The sequence below is a fragment of the Eubalaena glacialis genome, chromosome 3 (assembly GCF_028564815.1).
Source record: "Eubalaena glacialis isolate mEubGla1 chromosome 3, mEubGla1.1.hap2.+ XY, whole genome shotgun sequence".
In the NCBI taxonomy this organism is placed as follows: Eukaryota; Metazoa; Chordata; class Mammalia; order Artiodactyla; family Balaenidae; genus Eubalaena; species Eubalaena glacialis.
Genome location: NC_083718.1, coordinates 164,808,322 through 164,824,537, shown reverse-complemented (window position 1 = coordinate 164,824,537; position 16,216 = coordinate 164,808,322). Strand labels below are relative to the sequence as shown.

The 16,216-nt window shown below is 54.5% G+C and overlaps 1 protein-coding gene across 1 annotated transcript; it reads right to left on the bottom strand.

Annotated features, from left to right (window-relative positions):
* Positions 1–247: 247 nt before the first annotated feature.
* RSPO1 (R-spondin 1) lies at positions 248–14,894 on the bottom strand. The gene is made up of 5 exons (XM_061186769.1): positions 14,560–14,894; positions 3,896–4,087; positions 1,767–1,916; positions 1,285–1,473; positions 248–572 (listed from the first exon to the last, which is right to left on the bottom strand). Exons 1-5 carry the CDS (start codon positions 14,651–14,653, stop codon positions 406–408), a joined length of 792 nt encoding a protein of 263 aa, XP_061042752.1. The 5' UTR covers positions 14,654–14,894; the 3' UTR covers positions 248–405.
* Between the last annotated feature and the right edge of the window lie 1,322 nt (positions 14,895–16,216).

Sequence of the window (16,216 nt, the reverse complement as noted above, 5' to 3'; positions counted from 1 at the left end):
CAGAAGCCTCCACTCTGCAGGGTCTGCGCTTGGACGCTGGAAAATATTCTCTCTGATGTGTCCACTGGGAGCATCACAAACCAAGTGTGTGCCACTAGGCCCTCTGCAGGGCAGAGATGACCCCTCTGCCTCCCTGCCCTGCTGACCCAATGATGTCCGAGGGACAGAAGTGTCTTCCGGTAACCTCGATTGTGTGTGCGTGTGTCCGCGTGTGCGCGTGCACACGTTTGCATGTATGTCAGTTACACGTTTGGACATGGGGTCTGTGTGCACGTATCTGTGTGTAAGTGTATGAATGGAGAGTGTGTGTATGCATTGCCCCCAGTGCTCGAGTTCGGTAAAGCTCTCATCACACAGAGCAGTGCTGGACTCTTTCTGCACGGGCCTGGAGGCTGAACAGTGTCCCTAGGTGGACCCCGCAGAGGTGACCGGCCCCGCTGTCCCTTGCTGCTGCCGCTGCCGCTGGTCCTTGCGTCTCCGAGCGCCGGCACCCGCCTCCTTGTTCTCCTTCCGCCCAGGGTTCCTGTTGGCATTCTCCCGCCGGCCCTGGCTGCCCTTCCTCCTCTTCTGCCCTGTAAGAGTCAACAAAGGGCGTCCTGACACAGTAGGGAGGCCCTGGGCATGGCCAAGGGCCCGAGGAGGAATGTGGTGAGGAAGCTGGGCGTGGGGAGGCGGGGAGGAGGCCCAAGGGCAGTCGGGGTCCCCTCAAGGCCTCCTCTGAGAAGCAGCTACTGCAGAGGGCGCTGCAACATGGGTACTGAGAAGGGGTCCCATGAGCCTTTTCACCCTCCACCCCTCGATGAACCAGACGCCCTCCTCTTCCTCACGTCTTCCTCAGACCTTGGATCCCAATGGGCCGAGGGCATCTCCCAGATGGTCACTTCAGCTCTCGGGACAGGCAGGACGGCACCCCCCCCCCACCCCCGCCACTCCTCCATCCCACGCCACTGCCACATCATTGCCACCTGCAGGCTGTGTGACCTTGGCCAAATCACTGTACCTCTCTGGGTCTTAACACCCCTTTCCACGCCCCCATCATCTGACCTCTGAGGGCACTTCCAGTGCCGACATCCACTGGCTCAGAAGAAATGGGGAGGTATAGGGCCATAGAAGCTTCCCGGCCCATCACACAGCTGCGGGGCCCACTCTCTGCCTGGCATGGGTTTGCACAGCATGGGGTCCTGGCCTGAGCCCTCTCCTGGGCCACAGGCAGGAAGCAGAGGGGGTCAGAACTCCCGTGGCTGTGCTGACCCCCGACCCCAGGGAGGTGAGGCCGCAGCTCACCCTCCGGGCAGGGCGTCCTCCGCCCCGTGCACCTCCGGGTCTCCTTGGTGTCGGAGCAGACGGTGTGGTCCCCCCCAGGGGCGTTCAGCACCCTCCGTGTTCGCTCCTCCGAGCCCCTCCGGAAGCCACAGAGCTTCTTCTTCTTGGAGCACGGCCCCCACAGAGACCACTCGCTCATTTCACATTGTGCTGGCAGGAGGGGAGGGAAGCAAGAGGAGAAGGGGGTCACGTCTCCTCCCCTGGCCCCGGGTACCCCAGGGGAGCCCCTCTCATCTGCTCTCAGCCGCAGCCCCAGGCTAGAGGCGTCTTTAGTCTAGAAGGCAGAAAAGTCCTGAGGGAAAGCTCAGAGGGCGGTGGTGATGCGCTTTCGCTGCACAGGGCCCAGCCCACGCTCTCCCTGGCCGGATCCCCCCAGCCCGCCCCTCCTCCGGGGTCCTGGACGCTGGGCCGCAGCATTTGCCTGCCGCGCCTTCCTGCCTTACCAGGGCTGCTGCACTCCATGGTGCCGTTGGCAGCCGCAGAGCCCTCGGGACAGGCGGGATAGCAGCGGCCCTTGTGCAGGTACAAGCTCTCCTTACACTTGGTGCAGAAGTTGTGGCTGAAGCAGGCCTCACAGTGTTCGATCTTGCATTCTGAGGAGAGGGCCAGATTGGGGGCCTCCGGCTCAGCCGTGGATGGACGCCTCCCCTGGTCCCCGTGCCCACCCAGCCACGCCCACTCACACAGGGCAGGACAGGGGCCTGGGGCTGCAATTACCGCAGGGGAGTCTTGGGAGGGAGAGAAAGGAAGGCAAGGGGATGGGGGGAGAGGAGGCCAAAGCAGCCTCTCTTGAGGGCTGGCTGGGACTCCTGCCACGGTCAGCCAACCTCAACCCCAACCCAATCCCAGGCCCGGGAGCCCAAGGGGAGGCCCAAGAGAGCCGGTTTCAGAGGAGAGGAGATTAGTGGGGGCGAGGGGAGCGTCCCAGCCTCTCACGGCACCCCAAGGACCACCTAATCAGAGCTGAACCGAGGGATACAATGACACCCCGAGAGTGGCTGTGTGGTCTCCTCTCCCCCTATTGCTGGGCATCCACAACACCCCAGAGCCTGGCTCTCCTCCTGCCCGGGGCAGCAAGAATCTGCCTGGAGTAGGGGAGAGCAATCCCAGGGCAAATTCCTCTGCCTCTACAAGGCCGGGTTCCAGGAACCACCTTGGTTGGACTCCTGGGTCCCTCCCTGAAGCCCTCCTGCCAGCTCTCCCTCCTCTGGGGAAATGGGGGGAGGGTGGGTTGCCGGGCTAGGCTAGAAGCTGGAGGGGTCTTTCACAATCTCTCCCCTCCTGGATTGTGGGTGGAGCTGACTTCTTCCCAGTCTCCGCCCCTGAAGCCTGGGATGCCAGTTTCCCAGAAGCTGGCACAGCCAGGAACGCCCTACCCCAAATCCCTGAGGACCAAGAGGGCAGTCCCGGAGTCCTACCTCCGTTCTCACAAGCTTCCCAACGCCACCCCACCCTCCTCTGTGCCTCCTGGCCTCTGATTCCTGGGTTTGGTGGCAGGCAAAATATGAACAAAAGTAAGAATAACAGCAGCTGTTTATTGATTGCCAGACCCTGAGGGCTTCCATATGCCTCTTACAACAACCCTAGGGGGTAAAAGCAAGCACCCACATGTTGAAGATGAAGTTTTGAGAGGCTGCGACTTGCCCAAGGTCACACAGTGAATAAGCAGCAGAGTTGGGATTAGAACCCAAGTCGGCTGAACTTGGATCAGTCATTTCCCTTGAGACCTCAACGTTATCAGCTATGAAAAGGGTACCATCACTTAAGTCCGTCTCCCTCCAAAGGCGGTTGTGAGGCTCAACTGATAGGAGGTCTGGAAATGCCTTCTAAACTGCAAGGCTCTGAACAGAATGGGAAGGTCACTGGCATTGCTTACAGGAGAGTGTTCGCTGCATGTCCCCCAGCTGAGAGGGAGGTGTGACAGCATGTGTCTTGGATCATGTGGGACGGTAGCTGGTGTGAGAGAGCGGAGCAGAGTGAGAAGAGTGGGGGGAAAAGGGTGGGGAGAGAAGGCTGACCAGGGCTTGAATTTCCCTGCCGTCAGTGGAACCAGCAGTGATTTTTTTGGTTATGTGTCTCAGAGGCATCTTTCTGGCTGCAGTGCAGAAGGAGGGTGGAAGGGAACCAGAGGAGGGTTGGGGGACAGATGAACAGGCTATTGCAATGGTCGAGGAGAGACGTGATGGGACCCTGAATAAGACCATGGCAGTGAGGATGGAAAGAAGATGAAGGGGGCACAATTTGGTTATTGGATGGATGGGGTGGGGGCATAAATGAGAGGCTGGCTCTCAGGTCTGTGGCTTGGGTGATGGGTTGGGACACTAAGAGTGACCCAATACAGGTCAGTGCAGGTTTGGAGGGAGGAGATGTGGCTATGGTATGGGTTGGAAACGTGGGTGGGAAGTCTGGGGAGAGGTCTGGTCAGCAGCTGGATATTTACATCAAGAACTCCCCTCCTCAGTATCCCTCTACTCCTCTTGCAGTCCATCAACAGTTCAAAGCACCGCCCCACCCCACCCCCGCCCCATGTCCAGAGCTTCCGGCGCCCTTACCCAGCCCCGCCCACACTCACTGATGCACTTGTTCATGTCAGGGTTGCGGGCATCGAAGTATCCAGGTGGGCAGGACGGCAAGCAGACGCCCACCTGGCGGATGTCGTTCCTCTCCAGCAAGATGAACAGCTTGGGTGAGCACTTAAGGCAGCCGTTGACCTCCGAACAGAGCTCACAGCCTTTGGCACAGGCCTGGCTCCCCTCGGCGCTGACTGCAAGGATGGAGCAAGGGTGAGAGGCAGCTGTGGGAGAGACCTCCATCTTTCCCAGGCTCCCACAAGGATGGGAAATGAGTAGACAGGAGTTTCAGCCCGTAGGATGAATGTGCTTCTCAGAAAGCACAGGCCAGGCTGGTAGCTCTCTGCAAGGCTGCTTTATAAACCTCCCCAGTATCTGCCTTCAAGGGAACTAGCACAGCAAGAGCTGCCATCCACCCTAAGTGCCTCTCTAGGTCCAGGTACAACACAAACTCACCCTCCAGGCTTGCTCCGTCATCCCCAGAGGAGGCACTGAAGCTGCACCCATCCTGGAATGTACACATTCCCTCATCCCCACCCCCACCCCAGAGGAAGGAAAGCTCAGCCTCAGGTATGGATGGAGGGCTTTCGTCCTTGAGAAAATTTTAAGGACAAGAGGCATAACGAGAAAGAGGCCACCTGCCCAGCGACAAGAAGACAGCTGGAATAACCTGCGTCCACAACAGTGGTCTCAAGCAGAGGTGAGTCTGCTCCCCAGAGGAATTTGGCAAAGTCTAGAGATGTTTCGATTATCACACTGGGGAGGGGTTGCTAGTGGCATCTTGGGGACAGAGGCCAGGGAGACCGCTAAACATCCTACGATGCGGGGGGCAGCTCCTACAAAAACAACGTGGCCCAAGATGTCAAAGGTGCTGATGTTGGAACCATCCTTTGAGCCAGCGTGGTCCCCAGCCCCAGCGTCGAGTCTCAGGCCTTTGATCTTGTTTCCTCATTCACTTGTTCAGCCAACACTCACCCGGCCCCTCCCAGGTACCATGTGCGGTGTGAGTGCTGGGGACGTGGAGGGAAAGACGCCTGGCCACGCTGAACTAATCTCTCAGGGGTGCAGACAGACCCGCAACCAGGAACATGCCGGCAGCCACAAGGCCAAGCGATAGAGGACCCAGAAATAAGGGAGGCAAGAGTCACAGAGGAGGTGCCACTTGGGCCAGCTCTTGAAGAATAAGTAGTGATTTGTCCATTGGGAAGTGGAGACAAGGGCCCTCCAGGGGCAAGACCACAGAGGTGTAGAATGACCCCAAGGGAATTGCGGATAATTTGGGGTACAAGTGAAAGATAAGGTTTCCTATCAGGAGGGGCCTTTTATATCACGCCAATGGACTTGAATTCCATCCTGTCGGGCAGCATTTCCCAAAGAGTATTCCTTGGAACGTGATTCCCCTAAATGTTCATAGAAGGATGTGGAGAAAAGGCCATTGCACCGGGTGAGACAGAGAACCACCGGGTCCAACAAGTCTAAACAGGATTCTTTACTGCAGGACTTTTTGCAGCCTTTATTATGCTCCTATGAATTAGAGTGACTCTCTAAAATGGGGAAAGAGTGAACTGCACTTCTGAGACATTTTGGCCACAGAGCCTTGTTTCGCAGAGTTTTGGGGCCATCTTTCTCAGAGCTGATTAGACAACAGGAAGTCATTGGCAAGTTTTAAGCAGGAGCAAGACCCGGTCTGATTTACATGTTGGAAAGCTTCCTCTGCAGCCTGGGGAGAGACCAGAGACTGGAGGGCCTTTTGGGAGGAAGCTGACCTGATCATCCAGGTGAGAAAGATGAGAAAGTCTTAAACCAAGTTCTGTCCAGTGGAGATGAAGAGAAAACGATATGAGAGCTGCTTAGGGAATACAATCAGTATGGTCATGGTGATCAATCGGAGCTGGGGGAGGCTGCGGTGCTTCCCGGGGTTCCGGCATAGGGGATGGGTGGGGCCAGTCACTAAAAGGAGAACCAGGCAGCAAGGAGCTGTAGATACAGGCTGGATGCAGAAAGCCAGGGGACCCAGAACAGAGAGGGCAGGGGATCGTGCTGCAACGGAGGACCCAGAGCTCAGGCTTCAGCTGGCTGGACCTGAGCCGACTGCCCAGTGTGTGACCCTGGGTGAAACACTGCATCTTGTGGGCCTCCCTTCCTACCACCAAAATAGGGAGATCAGGATGCCCACTCTGCAGGGTTGCGGGGAGGAGCACCTGCTCCAGGAATGATCCCTGATTTCAGAACAGGGCAACGAGTAAGAGAAAGGTGAACAGAAGAGAAGAGGGGAATAACAAACACAACAATAAAACAACAACAACAAAATCATAATCATAATCATGGCAGCTTATTCCTAAAGGTTGAACACTTATTCTGTGGCAGGCACTGCTCTCAGTGCTTTAAAAGTATTAACTCATTTGATCCTCACAACCCATGAAGGGGGTACTACTACTTTTTTTTCATCCTCTTTCTCACAGATGAGGAAATGGAGAGGTCGAATTACTTAAACAAGGCTTCACAGCCAATATGTGTTCCAGGCAGAGGGGACAAAGTTTATGAAAGCCAGGGGGTAGGACAATACAAGGTGACATGCAAACTGAAAGCATGGCCAGACTGATTTTTTTAAATAGAGAATTTATTTATATAGAGTCAACGTTACCATCTAGTTAATCAATGAATTTAAAACGTAATATCATTCTTGTTGGCTGGGTCATTGTAAGAGAAAAAAAAGGCTCCAAATGTGGTGTCGAAGTTATGAGGGACCCCCCTTGGGATTAGTTTTCCACTTCGGGCCATTATTCAGCTGTATTACAAATTAATAAGTCACTGTAGATTTTAGGTACCACTTTTACTTCAAAGATATTAAGTTGTCTATACTCAAGGTTTTTATTTAATTCATTATTGAAATGAATGCTCTCTCTAGGTTTTTGCCTTGGTTTCATAAACCAAAGTCATCCAGGTGTCCCAGTTGTGGGCCTCTATCACTATGCTCCCATAACTCATTTATTCCTTCTTTATCACTTTTGTTAAGGACAGATTTGCAAAGGGCCTTCTCAGAATCCTGCTGCCCGCCCCCGACTCAACCAACAAAAAATCTCTGCGTGCATCTCCCTTCAGAGCTCTCAGTGACACGCAAGAGAAAGTGCGGCCCGTGGGGGATCTGAAATTAGTTCAGCATGGCTGGTGTGTGGAGTGAGTGGAGAGGGAAGCAGGGGCCAGAGGAGGAACAGCCTCGAACCCTTATAAAGGAGTATGGACATTATCCTAAAGGCCATGAGGAATCCCTGGGGGCTTTAAAACAGGAGACATGGCCAGGATTCCATTTTAGAAAGATCACTCTGTGGTTTGGAGACCAGATTGTAGGGATGCCAAACCTGGAGGGAGGAGGACCCCCAGGTTCAAAGAAATGGAGCTGAACCAAGAGGATGGAAAGGTGTAGACACGGGTGAGATATTCAGGCGGTAGAATCAATGAGACTAGGTGATGAACTGGACGTGGGGTGACAGCCCGGGGAAAGCACACGTCAAGGATGATGCCTAGGCGTTGGGCTTGGGTGATGAGGTAGCCGTTGGTCCTTCACCAAGAGAGAGCCCAGAGGAGGAAGAGCAGATTTGGGTGGAGGCAATGATGAGTTGTGTTGAGTTTGTGGTTCTCATGAGACATCCAGGGGGAGGTGTCTACTAGGCAGCCGAACCTGTGGGTCTGGAACTCAAGAGAAACATTTTGCCTGGAGATCGAGACACGGAGTCCTTAATATAAAACAGTCATCAAGGGCCTAGAGGTCCATGAGATGACTAGGAGAGAGGGTACAGACAGTGAGAAGAGGCATTAGCCATGGAAGAGAAGGACAGAAAAAGAAGGGCCAACTAGGAGGCTGAGAAGGAGCACCCAGACAGGTAGGGACACTCAAAAGCATGTTGCATCATGGAAGCCAAGAGAAGAGGACGCTCAAGGGAGGAGGGGGGAGTCCAATGCCAAATGCTTCTGAGATGTCACGTGAGGAATCAGCCACAAACAGGTTGTTGGCATCCCTGGTGGGGGTGGAGAGTGGAGGGCAGTGGCTGAAGGGTAAAGGAAGGTGAGGAAAGAGAACCATCTCATTCAAGAGACTGGCTATGGAGTAGGGAGAGAACTCAGGGATCCGTCCTGGGAGCCATCATTGGGGGTTAAATCCGTGGGAGAGGAAAGCGTCCCGGGGGAAGGAGCTGTGCAGCTTCAGAAGAGGACCAAGAGCTGAGGCTTGGGCAGTACTCGCATTCAACCCACAAGTAGAGGAAGGTGCCTGGAAAGAAGCTGAGAAGGAATAGTTGGAGAGATGGAAGGACATTGAGAGAGAGGGGGGATGGAAACCGAGTGGAAAAGGGCGAGATCTGCGGGGACCGGGGCTGGGAGGAGACCATGACTAGCGAGCCCTGGGCAAATCTACAACACGTGCACTAAGAGGTGATTGGGTGACCTCAAGAAAGGCAGTTTTGTGGAGTGGTGGGATGCCAGCCAAATCACAGGGGGCTGAAGAGTGAGTGGAGGGGATAGAGGTGGGGGGGGTAAAGTGAGGAGAGGGACAGAGGGGGTCAGAGAACACAGACAGAAAGGAGAGACCAGCTGGGGGTGGGGAATGTGATCACAAGACAGAGGCAGGGTGAAGTGATGGAGTGAAGACCCAAGGATACGGGAGGGTCAAGATACAGAGCTCAGGTGGTAAGACAGGCCTTGAGGCTTGAGGCTGGGGTCAGGGACGAGACACTAGGGAGCTGAGCTCCATGAGGTTTGGGGGCTCAGGAAGGGAGAGCGGTGCTCAGCAAGGAGGAGAGAGGCTTGGTGATGGGCAGGGGCGGCTCAATGAGGAAAGAGACACTTATCAAGGGGAATGGGAACCAAAGGGTATTCTCGGCTTAGTGAGGCAAATAGATGGGCAGCGAGGGGATGGAAAGCCAGAGTGGAGGGGGCTCTGTGTGTGCCGGGGTGGGGGGATGTCCAAGGAAGATGCTGGGTATGGGCAGAGGTTACATAATGATTCAAAGGGAGAAACCGAGGCTCATTCATTCCACAGACGTTCACCGCACACCTAACACATGTCAGAACTGCTAGGAACTGGGGATGTGGAGATGTAGCAACAAACACCCACCTAGGGCTGGCTGCACATTGTGAGGACTGGAGGAGTGATGGAGGGCGTGCCCTTACGCAGCAGGCTAGGTGAAGAGGGAGTGCAGACTGGAGAAACAGCCTGTGCAAAGGCTCTGAGGCACCGACCATCCGAGGGCATCCACAGAATGGAAAATAGGGCTTTAGTCTATTGACAGGGAAAGGGACCTCAGAAGGGCGTGGTCAGATTCACAATCTGAAATGCTGCCTCGGGCTTCTGTGCCGCTGAAGGGAGGGGTGCGTGCAGGGGAGGCAGCCTGGCAGTACTGGAGCCTGGCTGAGGATGGGTGGGCTCAGTGATGGGGAGGGCGCACAGGGAGCTGATGGAGCCTCCTTCCAAGCTCTTCACAAAACCCCCTCATGCAGTTCTGCCCTTCCCACCCCCACCCTACTGCCCCCACTCCCAGGCACTCAGTGGAGCCCACTGCATGAGCCAGGAAGGCAAGGCTGTGCCCTCCTCCCTTCCCTGGTGCTTCTCGCCCCTTTCATCCTCATGCAAACCCCTTTCGGGCTGATGTTTCTACAGTCAGGCCTTGCCCCAGGGTGGCTCAGCCCCCACCCCCCTGAAGAATGGCTTCTGGCCACAGTGCCTCCTCTCCAGGGACTTCACTTCTCCCAGGTCCCCAACTTTCTCATCTCGAGATCTTTCCAAAACCCCAATTCTGATGGTGTCACACCCCTGCCTAAAACCCATCAATAGCTCCCTATTGGCTGCAGAATTAATACCCAGCTCTTCCACCTGGCCTAAAAAGCTTCCATGGGCTGATCTCATCCACCTCATCTCTTCACACTACCTCTAAGCAATATGGAATTATTTTCGTTCCTCTGAACACATCACACTACTTCACACCTCTGTGCCTTTGCTCAAGTTGGTCCTTCTGCCTGGAACACCCTCTGCCTCCTCTTGAGCTTAACTCTTTCAAGCCTCAGAACTAAGGTCACCTCCTCCAGGGAGTCTCCATTGATCTCACCTCCATGTAAAATCTGGATGGAGTATTCCTCTGTGTTCCCTGCCCCCAGTACTTGAATCCATCATGGTAGACATCACCTTGTGTCGTTATTATCTGCTAATATGTCTTTTCCTCCCATTAGAAAGAGCTTTGGAGGGTGGAGCCTGTCTTGTTTCTGAATGGGAGCCCAGTAAGGGGTGAAGCTCCACACAGGCATAGGGCTCCCCCAGAATGTAGGGCTGAGGATGTGGTGAGTGAGGCAGAGGCTCAGGGAGGGGGTTATATGGATGGAGCTCACTGGGGGGCTTGATAAAGTGTGGGGAGTGGGACAGGATAGGAATGAGGAGTTACGGGGGATTGGGTGAGGGTCAATGCCAAGGGAGGGGAACTCTCCATGACCCAGAGGAGGGCTGACCTTTGTTTGGGGGTGGTATTCAGTCTTGGAGGAATTAGACTTGGTGAGAGAGCCCTGAGTTAAGTGGGTGGGGACAAGGGCGGGGCAGGGGGGTGACAGCAACTGGGACCTCGCTGAGCGGGTTGAGGCCACATGCTCTCCCAGGAGATGTGTCCATTCCTGGTGCCCTGGTGCCCTGGGCACATCCCCCGGGAAGATCCGGCATCCTTTAACTCAGCTGTGAGCTTAGTTTAGACCTACACTTTTTCCTCGCTGGGCCCAAATAGCCTTTAACCGGCCTGTTTGCCTCCCATCTCGAACCACCTCCCCTCACCCCGGTCCTGCAGCTGGACCACACTGCTCCCCTAATTCAGACCTCTCCGTGGGTCCTCATTACCCACAGCTCAAGTCAGGTCAAGCGCAAACTCCTCAGCCTGGCGGGTACCAAGCGCTCCACCCTCCGACCTCTGCCCACTTGTGCGGCATCGTTCCCAGGATGCTCCCTCAGCTCCAGGCAGCTCTCGTTGCTCTACCCTAATGGGTGTTCGGCTTTTTGTTTTAACAGCACAACCCTTCTTTTCAGTAGAAAAGAGCATCCACGTATAACACAGAATGAGCAGAGCTGCTCCAGTGAAAACCTCAGGGCTCCCTAGAACTGCACCCAGAACCCACTCCTCCAGCTACCCCTAGCTGCGCCCCATCTCCTGCACAGTCTGTGCCTCATCCCAACTCCTCACCTTTGGACAGGCTGGTCCCCTGCCTGGAGTGCCCTCCGCCTCCCCCACCCCCCCACTCCCTTGCCTGTACATCACCTGCGCATCTTTAAAATCACATCTCAGGAGTCACTCCCTCTGGGCCCTCGCAGCCCTCCTGGTTCCTTTCCACATCCTCTGCACTAAGTTAAATTGTCTCTTCCCCCTTCACCGCGGGCTCCTCACCATCCGTCTCTGTCACCCGGGGCCGGGCTCTGGGGGTTCGCAACGGGCGTGTGGGGAATGGCCCAAGGAATGAATGGGGTTTCAGCCAGGGAAGAGGGACTCTACAGACGGTTAGTGGCGGAGGAGAGGAAGGCTCCAGATGGAGGATGGGGCAGTGAGAAGGGGCAAAAAGGGGAGTCCAGAGAAAGACAAATATGATATGATATCCTTTACACGTGCAATCGAAAAAAATGGTACAAATGAACATATTTACAAAACAGAAATAGAGTCACAGCTGTAGAAAACAAACTTATGGTTACCAAGGGGGAAGGGGAGGGGAGGGATAAATTGGGAGATTGGGATTGACATATATACACTAGTATATATAAAATAGATAACTAATAGGGACCTGCTGTAGAGCACAGGGAACTCTACTCCGTGTTCTGTCGTGACCTGTATGGGAGGAGAATCTGGAAGAGAGTGGATTTATGTATACGTGTGGCTGGTTCACTTTGCTGTGAGGCGGAAGCTAACACAGCATTGGGGATCAACTATACTCCAATAAAAATTAATTTTAAAAAGGGGGAGTCCAGCTTCTGGAAGAGTCAGGGTTCAGTGAAGGAATGCAGGCTTCACAGGGGGCAGGACTGAGTGAAGGGGCCCAGGAATCAGATGGGAGAAGGGTCTCAGTAAGGGGAGGGGCACTCAGTGAGAGGCATGGTGAGGGAAAGAGGGCTCCGTGATGGGCAGGAAATCCAGGTGGGAAGGCGGTCAGCAGAGGGCAAGGGTCAGTGAGGGTGAGTGAAGAGAGGGTTCGGGGAGGGGAGGTGTCCTCAGTGAGTGGGACAGGAGGAGGACGCCCTGTCAGGGTTTAGGACTCACAGCTAAACTTCTCCCCTCTGTGCAGGGACACCATCTCTCAGACCTGAGATCACACATTTCTGGGCTCAAAACTGGTGTGTGGTTCTGGATCAGAGCTATACTGGGTGGCTTCTCATGGCCCCACTGGCATGACAGACCTGAGGCTCATATACACAGCAAGCCTGCCTCTGCCCCCCAGGCTGCCCACTGCCCTTGCACGTGGTGGGGGCCAGAGCAGCCACACGTGCTGTCTCCATCCTTTCTTCCCTCCTCCACTCCCATGGAAACCCTGGGGCAAAATGGTCCACAGGTTGTTTATATAATAATGACACGCATCTAAAAGAGCGGATATATGTATATGTATAACTGATTCACTTTGCTGTACACCTGAAACTAACACAACATTGTAAATCAACTATACTCCAATAAAAATTAAAAAAAAAACGACATGCATCCTGACCATACAGAGCTTGATATTTCACAAAGGTTTCACAATATGTGTACCTATTATCTCATGTAACCCTCACTGTATTCCTATACAATCACACTTGAAGCTTTATGGTTACGATTTCACAAGTATTGCCTAGCAATGTCTACCCCCACATCCCCCAGAGCCTCTGTCCATTTTGGACCCTCGTTGCATCTTGAGTCTTTCCCACACCTCTCCCCAACCTCGTCGCATCCTTGATGGTGATCAAGGATGTCTGTCAGTCACACCGTTTGGTAATAAACACTGGGCTACATGCTGCCGAGGCTATGAGATGTGGCTCTATCAAAAGTGGACACATCAAAATCGCTGCATTTGATTGGCTGTTGCTGGGAGTGGCCCATTCTGATGGCCAGGCCAGTACTTTTCTCTTTTTTTAGTGCAAAAGATGAACCCAGGTCTTCTGACCCCCTGGTGTAGGTAAGTGTGCGGCTCACCATTGGAAGCGTGACCACTAGTGCACATCACATGAGGATGAGTGGCCTCTCCCATTCTTTCTCTCCTCTCGGAAATAGAGGAGACTGATTATAAACCACTAAACCGCATCTGGCCCGTGGAGTCCAAAATACTGGCCACGACAGATGAGAAGGGAGGAAAATCAAGGCCTCACTGCTGATTAAACCTAACCGTCTCTAATTGTTTGTTAAGCCAGGGATTTTCAGCTTCACCAGTTCTCTGAGCTTCTCTCTCTGGGCTGGGTTCTGGCCTTGGCCACTCCCGTGGAGACCCAACAAAACTCCATTGCCTTTCAACCTTTCCGGGCGGACCTCAGTCGGAAGGCCTCAGAAGTGAAGCAAGAGATGGTTGGACTAGACTTCAGAGGAGCTGTCTGCCTGGGGGCGTGACATCTCTTCCGGGGGATGCTGAGAGACGGATAGACTTGGGTCGGGCCTCCACCCCACTCCCCGGCACTGTCCCTCACACGCAGTGGCCACTCCCACGACACGATGGCAGGTACTGAACCCCCATCCCTGGAGGCATCAAGTGGAGAATGGGAGACCTGCTCTCAGGACTGCCTAGGATGGAATCCTGGGAGGGACGGCGAGGATGGTGGGGACAGGTAAACTCCTTCAGGCTCTGTTTTCAAGAAGACTGGGCTCACAGGAACCAGGAGACCTGGGTTCCAATACTGACTGTGTGCCCTTTGGAATGTCATCTCTTACCCTTTCTTAGCCTCAGTTTTCCCATCTGTACAATGACAGGATTTAATTTTTTTAGGCTGTGAAGACCCTTTCCTCCAATGACATCTTACGTGGAATCTTCCCAAAAGCAGGGAAGAGGGAAGCTGCTCTGGTTTGAAGGTGGGGGGGCCAGCCTCCTGCCCACGGCCTCCCCTTCACCCCCCAGCACAGATCTCTGAATCCCACTGGGCAGGGTTAAAAACCACAGCAGTGGACTGTCCCACAACCTTCTCTGCTCCATTGTTTCTGCCCCGTGATCTGGGCAGGGATGTCTGTTGCCCACCACGAGGCTGTGTGGGGTTCCTGGCCCCAAGGGGTTAAGGGCTGCACTTCAGACACCACTAAAAGAAAGGAGCCCTGAACTCCTGTCCATAAAGGGGGGACACTGAGCACCCCAGGGGCACCGGGCCGGGAAGCACTTTCATGGATACCACACAAAGCTTGTGTTATATCAAAGGGCAGAATCCACAAACTGGACCCTCACAAGAGAGGGGTTAATCTAGAAAGCAGAGTCTACAAAGGGGAAAACAGACAAAGTGAGTAATCTACAGAGTGGGTAATCTCAATAAATTAATCCACAAACTGGATAATCCACAAACAGGATAATCTACTGAGTAATGTAATAGACAAAGTAGAAATCTGCAATGGTCATCATAGAATGAAACGACCAAAGGCCCTAGTCCCCAGACAGCACCCTCACCACCACCACTCCCAAGGCCCACGGTGGTCCAGCCGCATCCATTACTCACTCCGCCTCTGCCTCTTCCCCTTGATCCCCCGGCTGCCGGCAGCGAGATGCATCCAGCTCAGAACCAGGGCCACCACACACAGCCCAAGCCGCATAGTCACTCGCCAGCTCCAGGCCCCTGGTAGGAGGGGTGGTCTCTGGGGGGTGGATGGCACAGGGCTCTTGCTAACGCCTCCGGGGCTGGGTCAGCAGCAGGAGGCCCAGGCCTGGGCTGTATCCCAAATCCACCATAATCTCAGCTGGGGACAGAGAGGGTGTGGGGAGCCCACTTCTCCGTCAGCCCATAAGGAGGTCCAGAGAGCTTTCCTCAAAGGCACCTTGGGGTGTCACATGGGAGAATTCTTTGTCCTTCAGCAGGGACAACTCCAAAAACCAACCTGTTGGGGGAGGAGAGAGAAGGGTTAATTCTGGGGAACCATGGGGCCCCCCAACCTATGCCACCTACCCTCCCATGTGGTCCCCTACCCAGGAGACTGTGAGAACTCAGAACGTTTGGACATTACAAGTTACCCACCTGGCATCCCCGTAGAAGAAATCTGCTCCTTTTCCTATCTTGTAAGAGTCCCTAACGTGGGATGGGAGTTGGCTACCCAAGTAGTTGAAATATGGTGGACACTCAAATCAAACTTGTGGATCACTGGAAACCAGCTGCCTGGTTTCCATCCTGCCCAATATTAGGAAGTCCTTCTTTAGGTCTACCCTACAGACTTCATACTGCAGTAACATCATGTCTCTCAAAGAGCAGCTCTCTCTGTCCTTCTGTGAGTGACCCCTCAGCCTTCTCTCCCCAGTGCTGAGTCACCAATGTGCCTTTCACCTGCCTGGAGCTAGAGCAGTGGCCCCCGACAAGCTGGCAGACCCTGCGTGGCCCTCTGGGCTTGGCGGGAGAAAAGGAAGTAAGGCTTCCCCTGGCCACAGAAACTCTGACACAGCAGGCCCTGCGGGCCTGGCCTTTGTGAGAGGATAAAAGAGGCAGCGACGCCCGCCCTGGCCAGAGACACAGAGAATGGGGATAATCCCCCTGCCCAGCGAGAGCCAGGTCTGTGGACCCGCTGGCCCGGGTGATGGGGGCAGGGGGAGCTGGTCCCTCCCCAGTGAAATGTGTCTGGGAAGTTGGAGCCCAACCTGGGAGTCGGGGGATGAAAACTCACTTCCCACTCACAGTATCGCACACTTTCACAACAGATGCCTGCACGTCCATTGGCCCACACACTTGCTGCACACACACCCACACCCACACAGGGACGGGAGGAAACAGAGAGCCTTAGAGAAGCTTTGTAGGTGCCAGAGAAGCATCACCCTCCCACTGGCTGCTTAGGATGCATTTGGACAAGTCACTTAGCCTCTCTGAACCTCAGTTTCCTCATCTGTAAAATGGGGATAAATATTTCACAGGTTTGCTCTGAGAGCTGGCTGAGTTTTGGCTTAACTAATGAGAAAGCTGAAATGCTAGAGCCGAGGTGTCCCTCCCAACCCCGTCCCAATCCTTTCCCCCTTCGCCTCCAGGGAGGCCCCAGGAGAGCCCACCTGCATGGGAGATAAATCATTATCCCACAAGGGAGTTCAGCACTCCCTCCTTGGCCTCTCCCACCGGCTTTGAAGGCCAGACACACTCAAGTGGTTAAGCTGCTTGTGAGAAGTGTTTACATGAGACTGAT

Bases quoted from the DNA above. Each gene is read 5' to 3' on its own strand.
- RSPO1 (XM_061186769.1), bottom strand. From the start codon at position 14,653: ATGCGGCTTGGGCTGTGTGTGGTGGCCCTGGTTCTGAGCTGGATGCAT. The intron at 4,088-14,559 runs GTGAGTAATGGA...CCATCCTTGCAG, and splicing joins GGGGAAGAGGCAGAGGCGGA to TCAGCGCCGAGGGGAGCCAG. The intron at 1,917-3,895 runs GTGAGTGTGGGC...CCCTCTCCTCAG, and splicing joins TGACATGAACAAGTGCATCA to AATGCAAGATCGAACACTGT.